At 35.3% G+C, this 21041-nt stretch overlaps 1 protein-coding gene across 1 annotated transcript; it reads right to left on the bottom strand.

The window, feature by feature from the left end:
* Positions 1 to 409: 409 nt before the first annotated feature.
* LOC133647131 (glycogenin-1-like) lies at positions 410 to 17704 on the bottom strand. Its single transcript, XM_062043260.1, has 7 exons — positions 17579 to 17704; positions 13386 to 13521; positions 13107 to 13281; positions 8947 to 9109; positions 6777 to 6903; positions 6463 to 6700; positions 410 to 1170 (listed from the first exon to the last, which is right to left on the bottom strand). Exons 1-7 carry the CDS (start codon positions 17589 to 17591, stop codon positions 976 to 978), a joined length of 1047 nt encoding a protein of 348 aa, XP_061899244.1. The 5' UTR covers positions 17592 to 17704; the 3' UTR covers positions 410 to 975.
* Between the last annotated feature and the right edge of the window lie 3337 nt (positions 17705 to 21041).

Below are 21041 nucleotides of genomic sequence, written 5' to 3'. Positions count from 1 at the left end.
GACCTGGTCCTGACCAGAGATCTGCAAAGTGGAGAGGGAGCAGGACCCTCTCCTTTTCTTTTAACTGTTTTATGACCGAGTGCAACAGCTGTTTATGACCACCAGGCCTGGCCTTAACCAATCTGGCGCCCTAGGCAAGATTTGTTTAATAGAAGTCATCGGTGTTTGAACCTGACACTCCGCTTGCCCCCGATGGACCGAACTCTGACATGATCACAAATAATTCAAACTATCCACTCGTCACCCAGGAAGGGGGTTCCCACGTCTACGGCCCCTTCCCAAGGTTTCTTCTTTTTCCTCATTTTTTGGCTTTTGAAGTTTTTCCCCTTGCCTACCAGTTGTAGTTTGTGCAGCCCTTTGAGACACCGGCGATGAAGACTTATTTCAATGAATCAACGTCACATCTGAGTGATATTTTAGTCCTTTTTATTTGCAATCCAGTGTTCCACTCCTACATTTCCTGGGGGGCGAGTGAGCACGTTTACAAGACGCGAGGTGTGGTGTGAAAACTTAAGTTAGGCAGCCGGTGACCACACCAAAGGTGACGAGGGGACGTACGTGCGAGGCGAGGCGAGGGTTCACTGTGGACGCTCAGAAAGTGCAGGAAAATGTCTGCTTTGACACATTAAAGCGGGAAGAGGAAATAGTTGTGCTACTTTGACGTTCTAGGAAGCCCAAAAAAAAAACATTTCACTTTCTAAAACTCTTACCGTCATCAACTTTTTACCCCACCCCCAGCAGTTGCTAGGCAACCAGCCAAAAAGCAGCTTGCTATGCAGGGTCACAAACATGACCCCCCCCCCCCCCCCCCCCCCCTCCCTTGTGAGTTGTTTAGCATTTTCCTGACCATGCTAATGCTAAGTGTTAATTTTTAGGCACACGGTGCAGTTAGTGAGGCCGATCCTCTAATTAATCTTCATTGATTAGCTGGGGGGGGTGTGGTGGTGGGGGGCGGGGCCTCTGTCCATCAAGCCGCTACTTGAGGAAGGCGTCCAGCTTGCGCTCGATGTTGGCAAAGGAGTCGTCGCCCATGTAGTCGATCTCACCCGCTTCCCAGCGCTGCTTCCTCTCCTCGGAGGACATGTGACGGCAGGCGGGCGCGAGGGAGGCGGCGGCGTCCGCAGAGGAGGCGACAGCTGGCTCCTCCCCCTGGTCCGGGTGCAGTTTATCCTGTGTGGTGGCAAAATGAGCATTTTAGTCATCCCTGGAGTCTAAATGAGAGTGTGGTGCTCCTGTCTGCGGCACAGAGATCAACATTGTTATGGCCCCGATACATTCTTGGAGCCCCAACCCCCACCTGCTGGAATTCTGGGAAAGAGACGGTGGTGTGGTGGTCTGTGCGAGCCAACATCCCCGCCCCCGCATAGAATAAGGACCTGATAGTTCTCTGGTCTTAACCTCATTGCTCCGTGCAGGAGGTTTATTTAGTGCACCCAGGTTTATTTAGTGCACCCAGGTTTATTTAGTGCACTCAGGTTTATTTAGTGCACTCAGGTTTATTTAGTGCACTCAGGTTTATTTAGTGCACTCAGGTTTATTTAGTGCACTCAGGTTTATTTAGTGCACTCACGTCTCTGTTGCAACATTTCCTAAACACTCCAGTTGTGTTACTCTTCATATGTTGTGCTTTTTAACTCTTATGGGTATATTGCGGGTATATTATGGATACATTAAGTTAGTACCAATAATTGTCACACACAAACTAAATGTGGCCAAATTATTCTCTGCATTTGACCCATCACTGCGGGTATATTATGGATATATTGCGGGTATATTATGGATATATTGCGGGTATATTATGGATATATTGCAGATATATTATGGATATATTGCGGGTATATTATGGATATATTAGGGATATATTGAGGGTATATTATGGATATATTGCGGGTATATTATGGATATATTGCGGGTATATTATGGATATATTATGGATATATTGTGGGTATATTATGGATATATTGCGGGTATATTATGGATATATTATGGGTATATTATGGATATATTGCGGGTATATTAGGGGTATATTGCGGGTATATTATGGATATATTATGGATATATTGTGGGTATATTATGGATATATTGCGGGTATATTATGGATATATTGCGGGTATATTATGGATATATTGCGGGTATATTATGGATATATTGCGGGTATATTATGGATATATTGCGGGTATATTGCGGGTATATCATGGCTATATTGCGGATATATTATGGATATATTGCGGATATATTATGGGTATATCGCGGATATATTATGGATATGTTGTGGGTATATTGCGGGTATATGTGGCTATATTGCGGATATATTATGGGTATATTGTGGATATATTATGGGTATATTGCGGGTTTATTATGATATATTGCCGATATATTATGGATATATTGCGAATATATTGTGATATATTATGAATATATTGCAAATATATTGCGGATATATTATGAATACATTGCGGATATACAAACCCCGTTTCCATATGAGTTGGGAAATGGTGTTAGATGTAAATATAAACGGAATACAATGATTTGCAAATCATTTTCAACACATTCAGTTGAATATGCTACAAAGACAACATATTTCATGTTCAAACTCATAAACATTTTTTTTGTTGCAAATAATCATTAACTTTAGAATTTGATGGCAGCAACACGTGACAAAGAAGTTGGGAAAGGTGGCAATAAATACTGATAAAGTTGAGGAATGCTCATCAAACACTTATTTGGAACATCCCACAGGTGAACAGGCAAATTGGGAACAGGTGGGTGCCATGATTGGGTATAAAAGCAGATTCCATGAAATGCTCAGTCATTCACAAACAAGGACGGGGCGAGGGTCACCACTTTGTCAACAAATGCCTGAGCAAATTGTTGAACAGTTTAAGAACAACATTTCTCAAGCAGCTATTGCAAGGAATTTAGGGATTTCACCATCTACGCTCCGTAATATCATCAAAGAGAATGTGGAGAAATCACTGCAGGTAAGCAGCTAAGCCCGTGACCTTCCATCCCTCAGGCTGTACTGCATCAACAAGCGACATCAGTGTGTAAAGGATATCACCACATGGGCTCAGGAACACTTCAGAAACCCACTGTTAGTAACTACAGATGGTCGCTACATCTGTAAGTGCAAGTTAAAACTCTCCTATGCAAGGCGAAAACCGTTTATCAACAACACCCAGAAACGCCGTCGGCTTCGCTGGGCCTGAGCTCATCTAAAATGGACTGATACAAAGTGGAAAAGTGTTCTGTGGTCGGACGAGTCCACATTTCAAATCCTCAGTTCCCAAACCTTTACTGAGTGTTGTTAAAAGGAAAGGCCATGTAACACAGTGGTGAACATGCCCTTTCCCAACTACTTTGTCACGTGTTGCAGCCATGAAATTCTAAGTTAATTATTATTTGCAAACTAAAAATAAAGTTTATGAGTTTGAACATGAAATATGTTGTCTTTGTAGCATATTCAACTGAATATGGCTTGAAAAGGATTTACAAATCATTGTATTCTGTTTATATTTACATCTAACACCATTTCCCAACTCATATGGAAACGGGGTTTGTACTATGGATATATCCAAGATACGTTGCGGCGGGAACAGGACCTCCCACCCCCGAGAGTCAAAGTGCAGCAGGATGTTTTGCAAGAGATAAGCGGCCGTGATGTAACAAACATGTCGAAAAGGTGTTCCTCAAGTCGACAAATGTAGACGCTCCCTTGCTGCACCGCATCTCATTTGCATATTGGGCCGTGACGCATGAGCATGCAGTCGTTGCCAAAAACCTGCTTTTTGCTTGGTTTTCCATTAAAGTGCGGCCATCTGCAAATGAGCCCCCAACACGCCTGCCTTGTGTAGTTGTCCCAGGCTTGTGGAAGTGTGCTGCATGACTTTTGATTACAGACTAAATACGACGTCTTGTAAGCGCTAATGCTAGTTATGACTCCCGATAGTCTTCTACACCTTGCCTTTCCCAGGCTTGTGGAAGTGTGCTGCATGGCTTTTGATTACAGACTAAATACAACGTCTCGTAAGCGCTAATGCTAGTTATGACTCCCGATAGTCTTCTACACGCTTCCACACCTTGCCTTTCCCAGGCTTGTGGAAGTGCGCTGCATGACTTTTGATTACAGACTAAATACGACGTCTCGTAAGCGCTAATGCTAGTTATGACTCCCGATAGTCTTCTACACGCTTCCACACCTTGCCTTTCCCAGGCTTGTGGAAGTGTGCTGCATGACTTTTGATTACAGACTAACTACAACATCTCGTAAGCGCTAATGCTAGTCATGACTGCCGACAGTCCTCTACACGCTTCCACACCTTGCCTTTCCCAGGCTTGTGGAAGTGTGCTGCATGCCTTTTGATTACAGACTAAATACGACGTCTCGTAAGCGCTAATGCTAGTCATGACTCCCGATAGTCTTCTACACGCTTCCACACCTTGCCTTTCCCAGGCTTGTGGAAGTGTGCTGCATGACTTTTGATTACAGACTAACTACGACGTCTCGTAAGCGCTAATGCTAGTTATGACTGCCGATAGTCTTCTACACACTCCCACACCTTGCCTTTCCCAGGCTTGTGGAAGTGTGCTGCATGACGTTTGATTACAGACTAAATACGACGTCTTGTAAGCGCTAATGCTAGTTATGACTCCCGATAGTCTTCTACACGCTTCCACACCTTGCCTTTCCCAGGCTTGTGGAAGTGTGCTGCATGACTTTTGATTACAGACTAACTACAACGTCTCGTAAGCGTTAATGCTAGTTATGACTGCCGATAGTCCTCTACACGCTTCCACACCTTGCCTTTCCCAGGCTTGTGGAAGTGTGCTGCATGACTTGATTACAGACTAAACGACATCTCGTAAGCGCTAATGCTAGTTATGACTCCCGATGGTCTTCTACACGCTTCCACACCTTGCCTTTCCCAGGCTTGCGGAAGTGTGCTGCATGACTTTTGATTACAGACTAAATACGACGTCTCGTAAGCGCTAATGCTAGTTATGACTGCAGATAGTCCTCTACACGCTTCCACACCTTGCCTTTCCCAGGCTTGTGGAAGTGTGCTGCATGACTTTTGATTACAGACTAACTACGACGTCTCGTAAGCGCTAATGCTAGTTATGACTGCCGATAGTCTTCTACACGCTCCCACACCTTGCCTTTCCCAGGCTTGTGGAAGTGTGCTGCATGACTTGATTACAGACTAAATACGACATCTCGTAAGCGCTAATGCTAGTTATGACTCCCGGTGGTCTTCTACACGCTTCCACACCTTACCTTTCCCAGGCTTGCGGAAGTGTGCTGCATGACTTTTGATTACAGACTAAATACGACGTCTCGTAAGCGCTAATGCTAGTTATGACTGCAGATAGTCCTCTACACGCTTCCACACCTTGCCTTTCCCAGGCTTGTGGAAGTGTGCTGCATGACTTTTGACTACAGACTAACTACAACGTCTCGTAAGCGCTAATGCTAGTTATGACTCCCGATAGTCTTCTACACGCTTCCACACCTTGCCTGTCCCAGGCTTGTGGAAGTGTGCTACATGACTTTTGATTACAGACTAAATACGACGTCTCGTAAGCGCTAATGCTAGTTATGACTGCTGATAGTCTTCTACATGCTTCCACACCTTGCCTTTCCCAAGCTTGTGGAAGTGTGCTGCATGACTTTTGATTACAGACTAACTACAACGTCTCGTAAGCGCTAATGCTAGTTATGACTCCCGATAGTCTTCTACACGCTTCCACACCTTGCCTTTCCCAGGCCTGTGGAAGTGTGCTGCATGACTTTTGATTACAGACTAAATACAACATCTCGTAAGCGCTAATGCTAGTTATGACTCCCAATAGTCTTCTACACGCTTCCACACCTTGCCTTTCCCAGGCTTGTGGAAGTGTGCTGCATGCCTTTTGATTACAGACTAACTACGACGTCTTGTAAGCGCTAATGCTAGTTATGACTCCTGATAGTCTTCTACAGGCTTCCACACCTTGCCTTTCCCAGGCTTGTGGAAGTGTGCTGCATGACTTTTGATTACAGACTAAATACGACGTCTCGTAAGCGCTAATGCTAGTCATGACTCCCGATAGTCTTCTACACGCTTCCACACCTTGCCTTTCCCAGGCTTGTGGAAGTGTGCTGCATGACTTTTGATTACACACTAAATACGACCTCCCGTAAGCGCTGACATTTCATTTTAAAAACAGTTTAGATCGTATTTTTACTGACATTTCATTTTAAAAACACAGAAGTGCTATTTTGATGTGAAACTGTTTAAAAGAGTTCCACAAATAATAAAAGTCATCAGTCACTAGCTAAGCAGCATGTTTAGTACACAAGCATCATGTTAAAGGTGCAACAGCATTCATTATGGATGGTGCTACGTGGCAAACGTTCAGAGAGCGTCGTTGGATTTTGCAACATTAGCGCTAAAAAAAAGGACAAGAAAAGGCACTCACTTCCTCTCCGGCCTCCACCACGCCGCTGCGGAAGGGCGTGTCCCCGTAGGCTCGCTGCAGTAACGGCATCACCGCCGCGGCGTACAGCCGCCACCACGCCCGCAGGAAGTCCGGTTGAAGGCGGCCCGAGTCCGACGCCTCTGCACGGCCCAGGACTTCGCCGCTCTGGCCGTCATACGTGTAGTTCCAGGGCTTGGTCCCGCCCAGGAAGTGGACCACCTTGGCGTCAGCGCCGTAGCTGCGTGGCCATGGCAACAACACTGTGACCTTTGAACTGTGTGTGTGTGTGTGTGTGTGTGTGTGTGTGTACGTACTGTTTAAAAGCAGGCAGGTAGGAGTAGATGGCGATACTGCTGAGGTTGTAGAGGAAGGGGAGGTGCTTAGAAATGTCAGCTGTGGACCAGGTGTTGAAGAACGAGTTGAGGACCCCCTGATCTCCACCTGTGGACACAACCAGCCTTGTTTACGTCAACAACTACCGACCCCAACCAAACCCCACAGAGTCTCCAGGGCCAAACCCCCTCGACTCTCCAGGCCAAACTCCACAGCCTCTCCAGTCCAAACTCCACAGCCTCTCCAGTCCAAACTCCACAGCCTTTCTAGGCCAAACTCCACAGCCTTTCTAGGCCAAACTCCACAGCCTCTCCAGTCCAAACTCCACAGCCTCTCCAGTCCAAACTCCACAGCCTCTCCAGTCCAAACTCCACAGCCTCTCCAGTCCAAACTCTACAGCCTTTCTAGGCCAAACTCCACAGCCTCTCCAGTCCAAACTCCACAGCCTCTCCAGTCCAAACTCCACAGCCTCTCCAGTCCAAACTCCAGGCCAAACTCTACAGCCTTTCTAGGCCAAACTCCACAGCCTTTCTAGGCCAAACTCCACAGCCTCTCCAGTCCAAACTCCACAGCCTCTCCAGTCCAAACTCCACAGCCTCTCCAGTCCAAACTCCAGGCCAAACTCTACAGCCTTTCTAGGCCAAACTCCACAGCCTCTCCAGTCCAAACTCCACAGAGTCTCCAGGGCCAAACTCCACAGACTCTCCAGGCCAAACTCCACAGCCTCTCTAGGCCAAACTCCACAGCCTCTCTAGGCCAAACTCCACAGACTCTCCAGTCCAAACTCCACAGCCTCTCCAGTCCAAACCCCACAGAGTCTCCAGGGCCAAACTCCACAGCCTCTCCAGTCCAAACTCCACAGCCTCTCCAGTCCAAACTCCACAGCCTCTCCAGTCCAAACTCCACAGCCTCTCCAGTCCAAACTCCACAGCCTCTCCAGTCCAAACTCCACAGCCTCTCCAGTCCAAACTCCACAGGCTCTCCAGTCCAAACTCCACAGACTCTCCAGTCCAAACTCCACAGCCTCTCCAGTCCAAACTCCACAGCCTCTCCAGTCCAAACTCCACAGCCTCTCCAGTCCAAACTCCACAGCCTCTCCAGTCCAAACTCCACAGCCTCTCCAGTCCAAACTCCACAGCCTCTCCAGTCCAAACTCCACAGACTCTCCAGTCCAAACTCTACAGACTTTCTAGGTCAAACTATATTTACTTAAAAGTGCTCTCCCTACAACCTCAAGCAAAGTCTGAATTATTTTGTGTCGTCCTTATAAACTGCATTTTTTTTCTGTTGAAACTTTTGCTCTCATGATGCTTTTATTTTTTTGAGTTTACTGCTTCCTGTTCCTGTGTATTTTCAAACGTGAATAAAGTGGTTTGATTAGAAAAGTATGGCTATTAGCCGTTTTGTTTTTTTATTTAAAAAAAAAAAAAAAGTACAAACCACATGATTTTAAATGGCCTAATAATCCTATTTATAAGTATGCTTAAAAAATTAATTAAAATGTTTCAATTTTGGGAAATTTCAAAAAATGTTTAAAAAAAAAATATCAAATTCACTTAAATTTTCCCAGAAAGTCAAATAAATCTAAGTAATGTTGACAGGAAGAGTTGCAGTTTTACAACTAATATACACACATTCAATTTAAGTCAACAAAAAACATTTACAAAATACTGTTAAGATTATGAAATTCAAAACGGTTTCCAATTTTTTTTAATAGAATCATGAATTATTATAATTAGCCATTCAGAATTTAAATTTTTTTTACATTGTAATTTATAAAAAGATACATCTTATATTTGTATATTTTATTGTGACAAGCCCTAATACATTTTATTAAAGTATTTTTAAACTTTTAACACGTCATCTATCTCTATTAAGTAATTCTCAAATGTGATAATTATTCAACATTTTTAAACGATGTGTAAAAACACAAAAAAGTGGCATTTATATAAAATAAACATTAATATGCTTATATTACGTCATGTGGTTTTTAAAAGGGAGTTTGGACTCGGAGCGTTATCAAATTCTGTAGGGTCCTGTGGTCAGTCATTGACAGTCGCTAGGCAACAGGTGGGCCCCTGGCAGAGGTCAAGGGTCAGAGAGGGCCCCAGCAGGTGTCACAATATTTGTCGTAGCAGCGACACGTCTTACCGTCAAAGCTGCCGTGGTCGTGGCAGAAGGCCAGCAGCTTTTCGTGCGTCTCTTGCGACGGCCGCAGAACAAACACGCCCGAGTTGAAGCAGTCGGGCCAGCCGGGATCAGGCGCCGCGGAAAGTTCTTCTCGCTCGAAGAGCTCGTCCACGTTGGTCATCGCCTGCATCGCACCCAGCACACGTTTTACACAATTACTACAAGTGTTTCTTTCAATGTACGGTACAGGCCACACCTTCTCATTCAATGCAATGTTTTCTTTATTTTCATGACTATTTACATTGTAGATTGTCACATCAAAACTATGTCATGATTGGCAATAAAAGTTAAAAAATATTGTTGGACTCTGTGTGATTTCTTCTGGAGGCTACAATACATATTACATAAGTTGTTTTTTACTTGAAAACAAATGAAAGTAATATGTATTGTAGCCTCCAGAAGAAATCACACAAAGTCCAACACTATTTTTTAACTTTTATTGCCAATCATGACAGTTTTGATGTGACAATCTACAATGTAAATAGTCATGAAAATAAAGAAAACACATTGAATATCAAGGTTTCCCCTGCCACACCCTGAAAATAAGTTTTTTTTGTTTGTTTTTTTACTTGAAAACAAATTAATTTTCAAGGTGTGGCAGGGGAAACCTTGATATCGAATGTGTTTTCTTTATTTTCATAACTATTTACATTGTAGATTGTCACTGAAGGAATCAAAACTATATTATATGATTGGCAATAAAAGTTAAAAATATAACTTTGATATTCAATGTGTTTTCTTTATTTTCATGACTATTTACATTGTAGATTGTCACTGAAGGCATCAAAACTATGTTATATGATTGGCAATAAAAGTTAAAAAATATTGTTGGACTGTGTGATTTCTTCTGGAGGCTACGATACATATTACTTTAATTTGTTTTCAAGTAAAAAAATTTTTAAATTTAAACTTATTTTTTAAGGTGTGGCAGGGGAAACCTTGATATTCAATGTGTTTTCTTTATTTTCATGAATATTTACATTGTAGATTGTCACTGAAGGCATCAAAACTATGTTATATGATTGGCAATAAAAGTTAAAAATATTGTTGGACTGTGTGATTTCTTCTGGAGGCTACGATACATATTACTTTCATTTGTTTTCAAGTAAAAAAAACCAACTTATTTTCAAGGTGTGGCGGGGGAAACCTTGATATCGAATGTGTTTTCTTTATTTTCATAACTATTTACATTGTAGATTGTCACTGAAGGCATCAAAACTATGTTATATGATTGGCAAAATAAAAGTTGAAAATATTGTTGAACTGTGTGATTTCTTCTGGAGGCTACGATACATATTACTTTCATTTGTTTTCAAGTAAAAAAAAAACTTATTTTCAAGGTGTGGCAGGGGAAACCTTGATATCGAATGTGTTTTATTTATTTTCATAACTATTTGCATTGTAGATTGTCACTGAAGGAATCAAAACTATATTATTTGATTGGCAATAAAAGTTAAAAATATAACCTTGATATTCAATGTGTTTTCTTTATTTTCATGACTATTTACATTGTAGATTGTCACATCAAAACTATGTTATATGATTGGCAATAAAAGTTAAAAATATTGTTGGACTTTGTGTGATTTCTTCTGGAGGCTACAATACATAATATTACTTTCATTTGTTTTCAAGTATATAAAAACTTATTTTCAAGGTGTGGCAGGGGAAACCTTGATATTCAATGTGTTTTCTTTATTTTCATGACTATTTACATTGTAGATTGTCACGTCAAAACTATGAATGAACACATGTGGAGTTATGTACTTAACAAAAAAAGTGAAATAACTGAAAACATGTTTTATATTCTAGTTTCTTCAAAATAGCCACCCTTTGCTCGGATTACTGCTTTGCACACTCTTGGCATTCTCTCCATGAGCTTCAAGAGGTAGTCACTTCACCAGGTGTCATAGTTTTGATGTGACAATGAAAATAAAGAAAAGGCATTGAATGAAACTTTTGTTCTGTACTGTAAATGAAACAATTGTTTGAAATATTATAATAAACTCTTTTGAACAATTTTTAAACATTTTTAAGTATATTTTTTTCCTCAAACAATTTCAACATAACTAAGTTCAAAACATTTTTTTTTTTACTATTGCACCCAAAAGGATTACTTATTTTAATCTGATTAATTGCACTTTCGAATTTGGATTAATCACAATTAATCACAGGTTGTTACACGCTTGCATCATTTAAATGCTTAAAAAAACAATATTTTGACAGCAATACAATATATCTTTTTTAATACTTACAGTGGTTACAGAAAGTATTCGGACCTTTTTAAAATGTTCCTGTATTCAGAACATATTTTCGGTATATTAGATGGAATTTTTACCAGTAAAATATTGTTGGACTTTTCCATAAGATTCCATTTTATATATCAATACAATATAATATAATATACAAGAACATTTGAAAAAAGTATATGATTAAGAACCTTTTTGAGCAGTATTATGTCATAAAATATAATCTTTTGACAATTCTGTTTTTACAGATATTTTTAAATCATTTTCTACCCAAAGAAAAAAAAAAAACTTACCAAAATTCACTTAATATCTATTTCTAAATTCTGTCATAAAACATAATCGCTTTACACAGTTCTGTTTTTACCCATATTTATGAACAATTTATATTAAGTGTAGTAGTTTTTTTAATCCAAAGAACAATAAAAATATATTAGTCACTTAAAAAATATATATTTTCACATTCTATCATAATATATAATCTCTTTAGACAAATATCTGTTTTTACAGATATTTTTTAATTAATTCATAAGTGGTTTTTTTACCCAAAGAATACAAAAAAATGCACGTTAAATTTACTTAAATATATACCTCTATTTTTAAAAAGGATATCATAAAATACAATCTCTTTACGCAAAGTTCTGTTTTTATAAATATTTATAAACAGTTCATAGTAAAGTGTCCCCCCCCAAAAAAATGCACATTAAATTTACTTATATACCTGTATTTTTTAAAATTATATCATAAAATATCTCTTTCGACAAAGTTATTTTACAGATATTTTTAAATAATTCATAGTGTTTTTTTTAAGAAAAAAAATACACCAAAATTCACTTATGTATTTCTAAATTCTGTCATAAAATATGATCTCTTTACACAAAGTTCTCTTTTTACACATATCTATAAACAATTTAAAGTGTAGTTTCTTTACCCAAATTAAAAAAAAATACACATTGAATTCAGTTTAAATACCTGTATTTTTAAAAATTATATAATAAAATATCTCTTTAGACAAAGTTGTGTTTTTACAGATATTTTTAAATACTTCATAGTAAAGTGTTTTTGTTTTTTTTACCAAAAGAAAAAAAATACACACTAAAATTCACTTAATATGTATTTCTAAATTCTGTCATAAAATATAACCTATTTTTAAATAGTTCATAGCAAGATTGTAGTTTTAACAAAATAATTTAAATGACAGTAAATTCACTTAAAAAATATATATTTAAAAAAATATCAAAGACAAAGTTCTGTTTTAAAGATATTTTTAAGTAATGTATAAGTTTTTTACCAAAATAAATTACAAATTAAATTCACTTAAAAATCTATTAAATTGGTATGATAAACTACAAAACACTTAAATATGCTATTTTTGGGGTGCGATTTTACAGACATTAAATGAAACAATTGGTAACTAAAGTATTTGAAAATATATATAAGTTTACAGAATAAAACAAATGACACAATAGTCACTTAAAAATATTGATATATTTAATAAAGATTGAAATTACTTGAAATGTTTAGTGCTCACCTTTGTTAAAAAATATTTTTTTTAAATAAAGGGTTTTGGAATATAAATTGAAAAAAAATAAAATAAATGCAGCTGAGGTAGGCTCCAGCACCCCCCGCAACCCCAAAAGGGACAAGCGATAGAAAATGGATGGATGGACGGAAATTAAAAAAAAGTGGTAACTTTCAGTGCTTTAAGCATCAAAGTATTAAAAAGGATAAATCACCTTCACAACATTTGAGTCAAATCTCAGTCCTTGATGTTTTTCACAATAAAAGCCCCAACACCAAAGGCTTTCTTACACATTGATATTTTCCCAATAAAAGCACCAACACATTGATAATATTTTCCCAATAAAAGCCGCTCACCAGGGTGTCTGCGTCCATGAACACACACTTGCTGTACTGCGTCAGCGTCCAGCAGTGCAGCTTGGTCAGCGTCACGCCCAAGTCGGGTCTCTTCATCAGCGCCAGGTGGGCCGCGTCGCCCGAGTCCATCACGTCCACCAGGAGCACCTCGTCAAAGATGGCGCGCAGCACTTCTCTACAAACACAATACTTTAGTCGGTGCGCAGCTCTGGTTATCTCCAGAAGTGGGTGCACGAGTCCCGCTGCCACTCGGGGAGCTGCGGTTCATTGAATTCCAACCTGCAAGGTTCTGCCACGTGCGGCCCGATGAGGACCACCAGCTTCTTGGAGGTGTGGCGTTCCCGCAGAGACTGCCCAAGAACCATGGCGCCTCTGGCGTAGTTGTCGGTGGTGGCCAGCGTCACGAAGGCTTGGTCTGAGGACAGGAAACACTTGACGGTTTGTTTCGCAGCTTTACTTCCGCCACACCGCTTAAAAACGTCAGTGTTTCTTTTATTTTGGCGGTGGAGAAATGTTGCAGCGCTGGTGAGGAAACCACAGCCATTTCCACTTGTGTAAGTCCAGCATGAAGCCAACATTACACTTTAAGAGGGGACAGACACAAGCCCTGTTTCTTTCAAATAAATATCTTCATGTTTAAACATTTAAAAAGGTTAATATGTAGAGGAAAGGTTGGAAAAACTTCATAAAATCAAATATATGCACATAGATCAATTATAGTATTTATACATTTAAAATACTTATAATAAAAGGTCAAAAAATGGCTGACATTAAAAACTAAATTTTGATTTTTTTTTACAGATATTTATAAACAGTTTATAGTAAGTGTAGTTTTTTTACCCAAAGAATAAAAAAATGTTTTTACTTATATACCTGTATTTTTTTTTATTATATCAAAATATAATCTCTTTAGACAAAGTTCTGTTTACAGATTTTAGTAAAGTATTTTTTTTTTACCCAAAGAAAAAAAATACACACCAAAATTCACTTAATATGTATTTCTAAATTATGCCATAAAATAAAATATATGCACATAAACCAATTATAATATTCATATATTTAAAAAATACTTGTAATAAAAATGTCAAAAAGTGACCGACATAAAAAACTCGATTTTTTTTTTTAGAAATTTATAAACTGTTTACAGTAAGTGTAGTTTTTTTACCCAAAGAACAAAATATACATTAAATTTACTTATATACCTGTATTTTTTTTATTGTTTATTATATCATAAAATATAATCTCTTTAGACAAAGTTCTGTTTTTACAGATTTTCTTAAATAGTTCATAGTAAATTGTTGTTTTTTACCCAGAGAAAAAAAAAATACATACCAAAATTCACTTAATATGTATTTCTAAATTATGCCATAAAATAAAATATATGCACATAAACCAATTATAATATTTATATATTTAAAAAATACTTGTAATAAAAAGGTCAAAAAGTGGCCGACATAAAAAACTAGATTTTTTTTTTACAGATATTTATAAACAGTTTATAATAAGTGTAGTTTTTTTACCCAAAGAATAAAATACACATTAAATTTACTTATATACCTGTATTTTTTTAAAATTATATCATAAAATATAATCTCTTTCGACAAAATTCTATTTTTACAGATTTTCTTAAATAGTTCATAGTAAAGTGTTTGTTTTTTTACCCAAAGAAAAAAAATACACACCAAAATTCACTTATGTATTTCTAAATTATGCCATACAATTAAATAAATGCACATAAACAATTATATTTATATATTAAAAAAAACTTGTAATAAAAAGGTCAAAAAGTGACCGACATAAAAAACTAGATTTTGTTTTTACAGATATTTATTAACAGTTTATAGTAAATGTAGTTTTTTTACTCAAAGAATAAAAAAATACACATTAAATTGACTAATAGACCTGTATTTTTTTTCATTTTAATTATATCATAATATAATCTCTTCAGACAAAGTTCTGTTCTTACAGATATTCTTAAATAGTTCATAGTAAAGTGTTTTGTTTTTTTACCCAAAGGAAAAAAATACACACCAAAATTAACTTATGTATTTCTAAACTATGCCATAAAATAAAAAAATATATATGCACATAAACCATTATAATTTTTATATATTTAAAAAATACTTGTAATAAAAAGGTCAAAAAGTGGCTGATATTAAAAACTTGAATTTGTTTATTTTTTTACAGATATTTATAGTTTATAGAATATACAATATATATTAAATATAATCTATTTACACACATTTATGAGCAGTTTATAGTAAGTGTAGTTTTTTACTCAAAGAATAAAAAAATATACATTAAATTGACTTATAGACCTGTATATTTTTTAATTATATCCTAATATAATCTCTTTAGACAAAGTTCTGTTTTTACAGGTATTTTTAAATAGTTCATAGTAAGGTGTTTTTTGTTGTTTTTTTTACACTAAGAAAAAAAATACACCAAAATTCCCTTAATATGTATTTCTAAATTATGCCATAAATTATAATCTCTTTACACAAAGTTCTGTTTTTACACATTCTTAAATAGTTCATAGCAAGAGTGTAGTTTTAACAAAATAATTTAAATTACATGGTAAATTCACTTAAAAAATTTACATTTTTTAAAATTCTATCAAAAAGATAGTTCTGTTTTAGAGATATTTTTTAATAGTGTAAAAAAAAGTTTTTTACCCATATAAATTAAACATTACATATTCAATTCACTTAAAAAATATATATTTTTATATTCCATCATAAAACAATCTTAGACAAAGTTCTGATTTTACAGATATTTTTTAATTAATTTATAGTAGGTGTAGTTTTTTACCCAAAGAATTTAAAAAATACACATTAAATTTCCCTAAATATATACCTGTATTTAAAAAAATTATATCATAAAATACATCTTTTGACAAAGTTCTGTTTTTACAGATATTTTTAAATACTTCTTAGTACATTCATTTCTTTATTTTTTACACTAAGAAAAAAAATACACCAAATTCACTTAATATGTATTTCTAAATTATGCCATAAAATATAATCTCTTTACACAAAGTTCTGTTTTTACACATATTCTTAAATAGTTCATAGCAAGAGTGTAGTTTTAACAAAATAATTTAAATTACACGGTAAACTCACTTAAAAAATGTACATTTTTAAAAATTCTATCAAAAAGACAAAGTTCTGTTTTAGAGATATTTTTTTAATAGTGTATAATAAAAAGTTTTTTACCCATATAAATTAAACATTACACATTCAATTCACTTACAAAATATATATTTTTACATTCTATCATAAAATATAATCTGTTTTTACAGATATTTTTTAATTAGTTTGTTTAATTAGTTGTTTTTTTAACCCAAAGAAAAAACAACATTAAATTTACTTAAATATATACCTGTATTTTTTTTAATTACATCATAAAATATCTCTTTCGACAAAGTTCTGTTTTTACAGATATTTACATTTTATTCAATAAAAATAATTTTAAAAATAAAAATGATTTCTTTAATTTGTAAAAAGGCCTAAAAACGATTAAAAAGTTGCTCTGGAGATCAAATTTGGTATTTTTTTAATAAACAACTGTAACATAGAAATGTTTGTCAACATTATTATGCTTCAGGCAAAAAAAAATTCTACATAAATGTCGATTTATTTATACATTTTCTAATTGGCTCAATAGTTTACAATTATCAATCAAAACTTGGAGGCTGATCAAGCCCTTCAATTGATATCTTTGTTAAATACATTTAAAGTGATTTAGCTAGCATTTGTCTTTTTGTTATTATTATTATTCAATAATATTTAATACCCTGTATTTGTTTTCTTTCCTTGTTGTTGAAAGTGCCTTGACTGTTGAGTCAATTATAAATGTATGTTGTTCAATAAAAAACGTATTAGAACATTAAAAAAATAAAAGTTGCTGTGTATGTCTCCATGTTTTATAAATATATTATTCAGACAACCTGCTGCAAGACAATTTCCACATTAAAATAAAGAGCAGCCGGAAGTGGAAGTTCTGCAACACGTACGCGAGCACACGGCCCTGGTAGCCATTTTGAAACATCCATCCATTACCTACCGCTCGTCCCTTTCGGGGTCGCGGTGGGTGTTTGCTGGAGTAGTCAAAAGTTCCCCAAAACGCTACTTTTTGCCAGTCGGGCACGTCAACTTTGAAAATCCTCACCGGAAGTAGCGCGTTTAACGCCAGCAGCTTGACTGTGGCTTGAGGCTGCAACTCATCAAAGCAAGCATGCGCACAAAATGCCGCACTTTTCCACCTCTGCGGGTAATTTTTAAATGTGTACACAGACTACTCTAATCGCAAACACACTACAAGTGCTGCGACTCTTTTTCTTGTTGGTTGGAAGAATGACTCGAAAAGGCAGAAGAAAATCACAGCTAGCTAGAACCGAACTGGGTCGAAACTCCAGCCGACCGTTTGTACCGCTTGTCCCCTGTGGGGGGTGGAAGTGGTGGGGGACTTACCGTTCCCGGCCATGGTCTCTCTGCAGGGGGTGCGCCTGGAGGAAGACGGCGGGCGAGTTGGTGCAGCTTCTGAGCAGCTGCCAGCAATCTAGCACAGGAATTAAAGAGCACAGCTTCCGGGTCATGTGACCCACGACGCGGGTCACGCCCCCTTCCAGAGGACAAACATGAGACTTTCAACGTAAAAGCAGCACTTTTGATTTAAAACGATACAAATGTATTTATTATGTGAGTAATTATCTTTTTTTGTATTAAAGTCGTCAATGTACACCCCCCACTACTAGGGGCTTGATGTTAGCCAAGGTGGGTACTTAATATGATTAATTATCTTAGTTTGTGCAACTTTTATTTTTTGTAATTTTTTTTTTATTTCTGCTTTTTTTAATTGTAATTTTTTTTTAAATATTGAACAACAAACATACATTTACGTCCGTGTACCTTCTTTTTCCAATTCTGAAACGCATATCAAAAAATACAATTAGGGCCGTTTTTCGATTTAAATTTTATATGGCGGATTTTAAAACAAAAAAAGGGATGATTTTAATTAAAATATTGCCATAAAAATTACAGTAATAAACTGTGGTGTCGTTTTGACATTTACAGTAATACACCCAAAAATCTACACTTGTTGATTTGTGGTAAAAAAAAAAAAATTAAAAAACCAAACCTCAGGTGCCAAAATGTTACTGTAAAATTGCAGGTTTTTTTTATTTACAGTGAAAAACAAATGTCAATTTTAGAGTAAAATTCTGGCAACTGAGCTGGGTTTTTTTTTTTTACCATAAAACCAGCAGTAGTGTTTTTCCATTTACAGTAATATACACTACATTTACAGTAATATACACTACATGTACAGTAACATACACTACATGTACAGTAATATACACTACATTTACAGTAATATACACTACATTTTGAGGTGAAATTATTGCAACTTACCATTTTTTTTTTACATTATAGTTTTGATCAAATCTATTATTAAAATGCATAAAACCATTGAGTAATAGACGTAGAAATTTACTGTGGTTTTTACAACATTTTTCTCTAAATGAAAAAAACTGTACTTTTTTTTTACAGTAATAAACTGTGGTGTCGTTTTGACATTTACAGTAATACACCCAAAAATATACACTTGTTCATTTGTGGTAAAAAAAATAAAAAATAAAAAAACCTCAGGTGCCAAAATTTTACTGTAAAATTGCAGTTTTTTATTTACAGTAAAAAACAAATGTCAATTTTACAGTAAAATTGCAGTATTTTATTTACAGAAAAAAACAAATGTCAATTTTACAGTAAAATTCTGGCAACTAAACTGCCTTTTTTTAACCATAAAAACAGAAGTATTGTTTACAGTAATATACACTACATAATATACACTACATTTATAGTAATATACACTACATTTACAGTAATATACACTATATTTTGAGGTGAAATTATTGCAACTTACCATATTTTTTGTACATGTTAGTTTTTATCAAATCTATTATTAAAATGCATAAAACCATTGAGTAATAGACGTAGAAATTTACTGTGGTTTTTACAAAAATGTTCTCTAAATGAAAAAAACTGTATTTTTTTTACAGTAATAAACTGTGGTGTCGTTTTGACATTTACAGTAATACACCTAAAAACATACACTTGTTCATTTGTGGTAAAAAAAAAAAAAAAAAAAAAAACCTCAGGTGCCAAAATTTTACTGTAAAATTGCAGTTTTTTATTTACAGTAAAAAAAAAATCAATTTTACAGTAAAATTGCAGTTTTTTATTTACAGTAAAAAAGAAATGTCAATTTTACAGTAAAATTCTGGCAACTGAGCTGCCTTTTTTTAACCATAAAAACAGCAGTAGTGTTTTTCCATTTACAGTAATATACACTACATGTACACTACATTTACAGTAATATACACTACATTTACAGTAATATACATTACATTTTGAGGTGAAATTATTGCAACTTACCATATTTTTTTTTACATTATAGTTTTTATTAAATCTATTATTCAAATGCATAAAACCATTGAGTAATAGACGTAGAAATTTACTGTGGTTTTTACAACATTTTTCTCTAAATGAAAAAAACTGTACTTTTTTTTTACAGTAATAAACTGTGGTGTCGTTTTGACATTTACAGTAATACACCCAAACACCTACACTTGTTTATTTGTGGTAAAAAAAAAAAAAAAAAAAAAAAAAACAAACCTCAGGTGCCAAAGTTTGACTGTAAAATTGCAGTTTTTTATTTACAGTAAAAAACAAATGTCCATTTTACAGTAAAATTGCAGTATTTTATTTACAGTAAAAAACAAATGTCAATTTTACAGTAAAATTCTGGCAACTGAGCTGCCTTTTTTTTTTTAAACATAAAAACAGCAGTAGTGTTTTTCCATTTACAGTAATATACACTACATGTACACTACATTTACAGTAATATACACTACATTTACAGTAATATACACTACATTTTGAGGTGAAATTATTGCAACTTACCATATTTTTTTTACATTATAGTTTTGATTAAATCTATTATTAAAATGCATAAAACCATTGAGTAATAGACGTAGAAATTTACTGTGGTTTTTACAAGATTTTTCTCTAAATGAAAAAAACAGTACTTTTTTTTTACAGTAATAAACTGGGGTGTCGTTTTGACATTTACAGTAATACACCCAAAAATATACACTTGTTTATTTGTGGTAAAAAACAAAAAAACAAACCTCAGGTGCCAAAATTTTACTGTAAAATTGCAGTTTTTTATTTACAGTAAAAAAAAACTAATGTAAATTTTACAGTAAAATTCTGGCAACTGAGATGCCTTTTTTTTTACCATAAAAACAGCAGTAGTGTTTTTCCATTTACAGTAATATACACTACATGTACAGTAATATGCACTACATTTACAGTAATATACACTACATGTACAGTAATATGCACTACATTTACAGTTATATACACTACATGTACAGTTATATACACTACATTTACAGTAATATGCACTACATTTACAGTAATATACACTACATTTACAGTAATATGCACTACATTTACAGTAATATACACTACATTTACAGTAATATGCACTACATGTACAGTAATATGCACTACATTTTGAGGGAAAATGACTTGATTACTTGAGGTACTTGATTTATTATGCAAAAATCAAGTACACAGCGCAGTGCATCAAATACGGCTGCAAAATTATATTTTAACAAAATAAAAGCATGTTTTATTGTAAGTTTATGAGCTGTATTATGTTTAGAACTATATCTAGACATATTATTTTAGGTTTATTCCGTCAGGAAACCTAAGGTCAGAACAACCGCGCAGGTCTTTGGTAGCAAACATGGCGCCGGGGGTTTATACACGTCAATTTAACACTGCCCCTCGGTGGCCGGAAGTGCGCATTACAGCTGCCTATTTTTTCATCCATCCACTCTGAAGAAAGTGTCAATTAAACGTAATG

This window comes from Entelurus aequoreus, linkage group LG03 (assembly GCF_033978785.1).
Source record: "Entelurus aequoreus isolate RoL-2023_Sb linkage group LG03, RoL_Eaeq_v1.1, whole genome shotgun sequence".
Taxonomy (NCBI): domain Eukaryota; kingdom Metazoa; phylum Chordata; class Actinopteri; order Syngnathiformes; family Syngnathidae; genus Entelurus; species Entelurus aequoreus.
The sequence above is the reverse complement of the archived record's forward strand: the minus strand, read 5'-3'. Positions and strand labels throughout refer to the sequence as shown.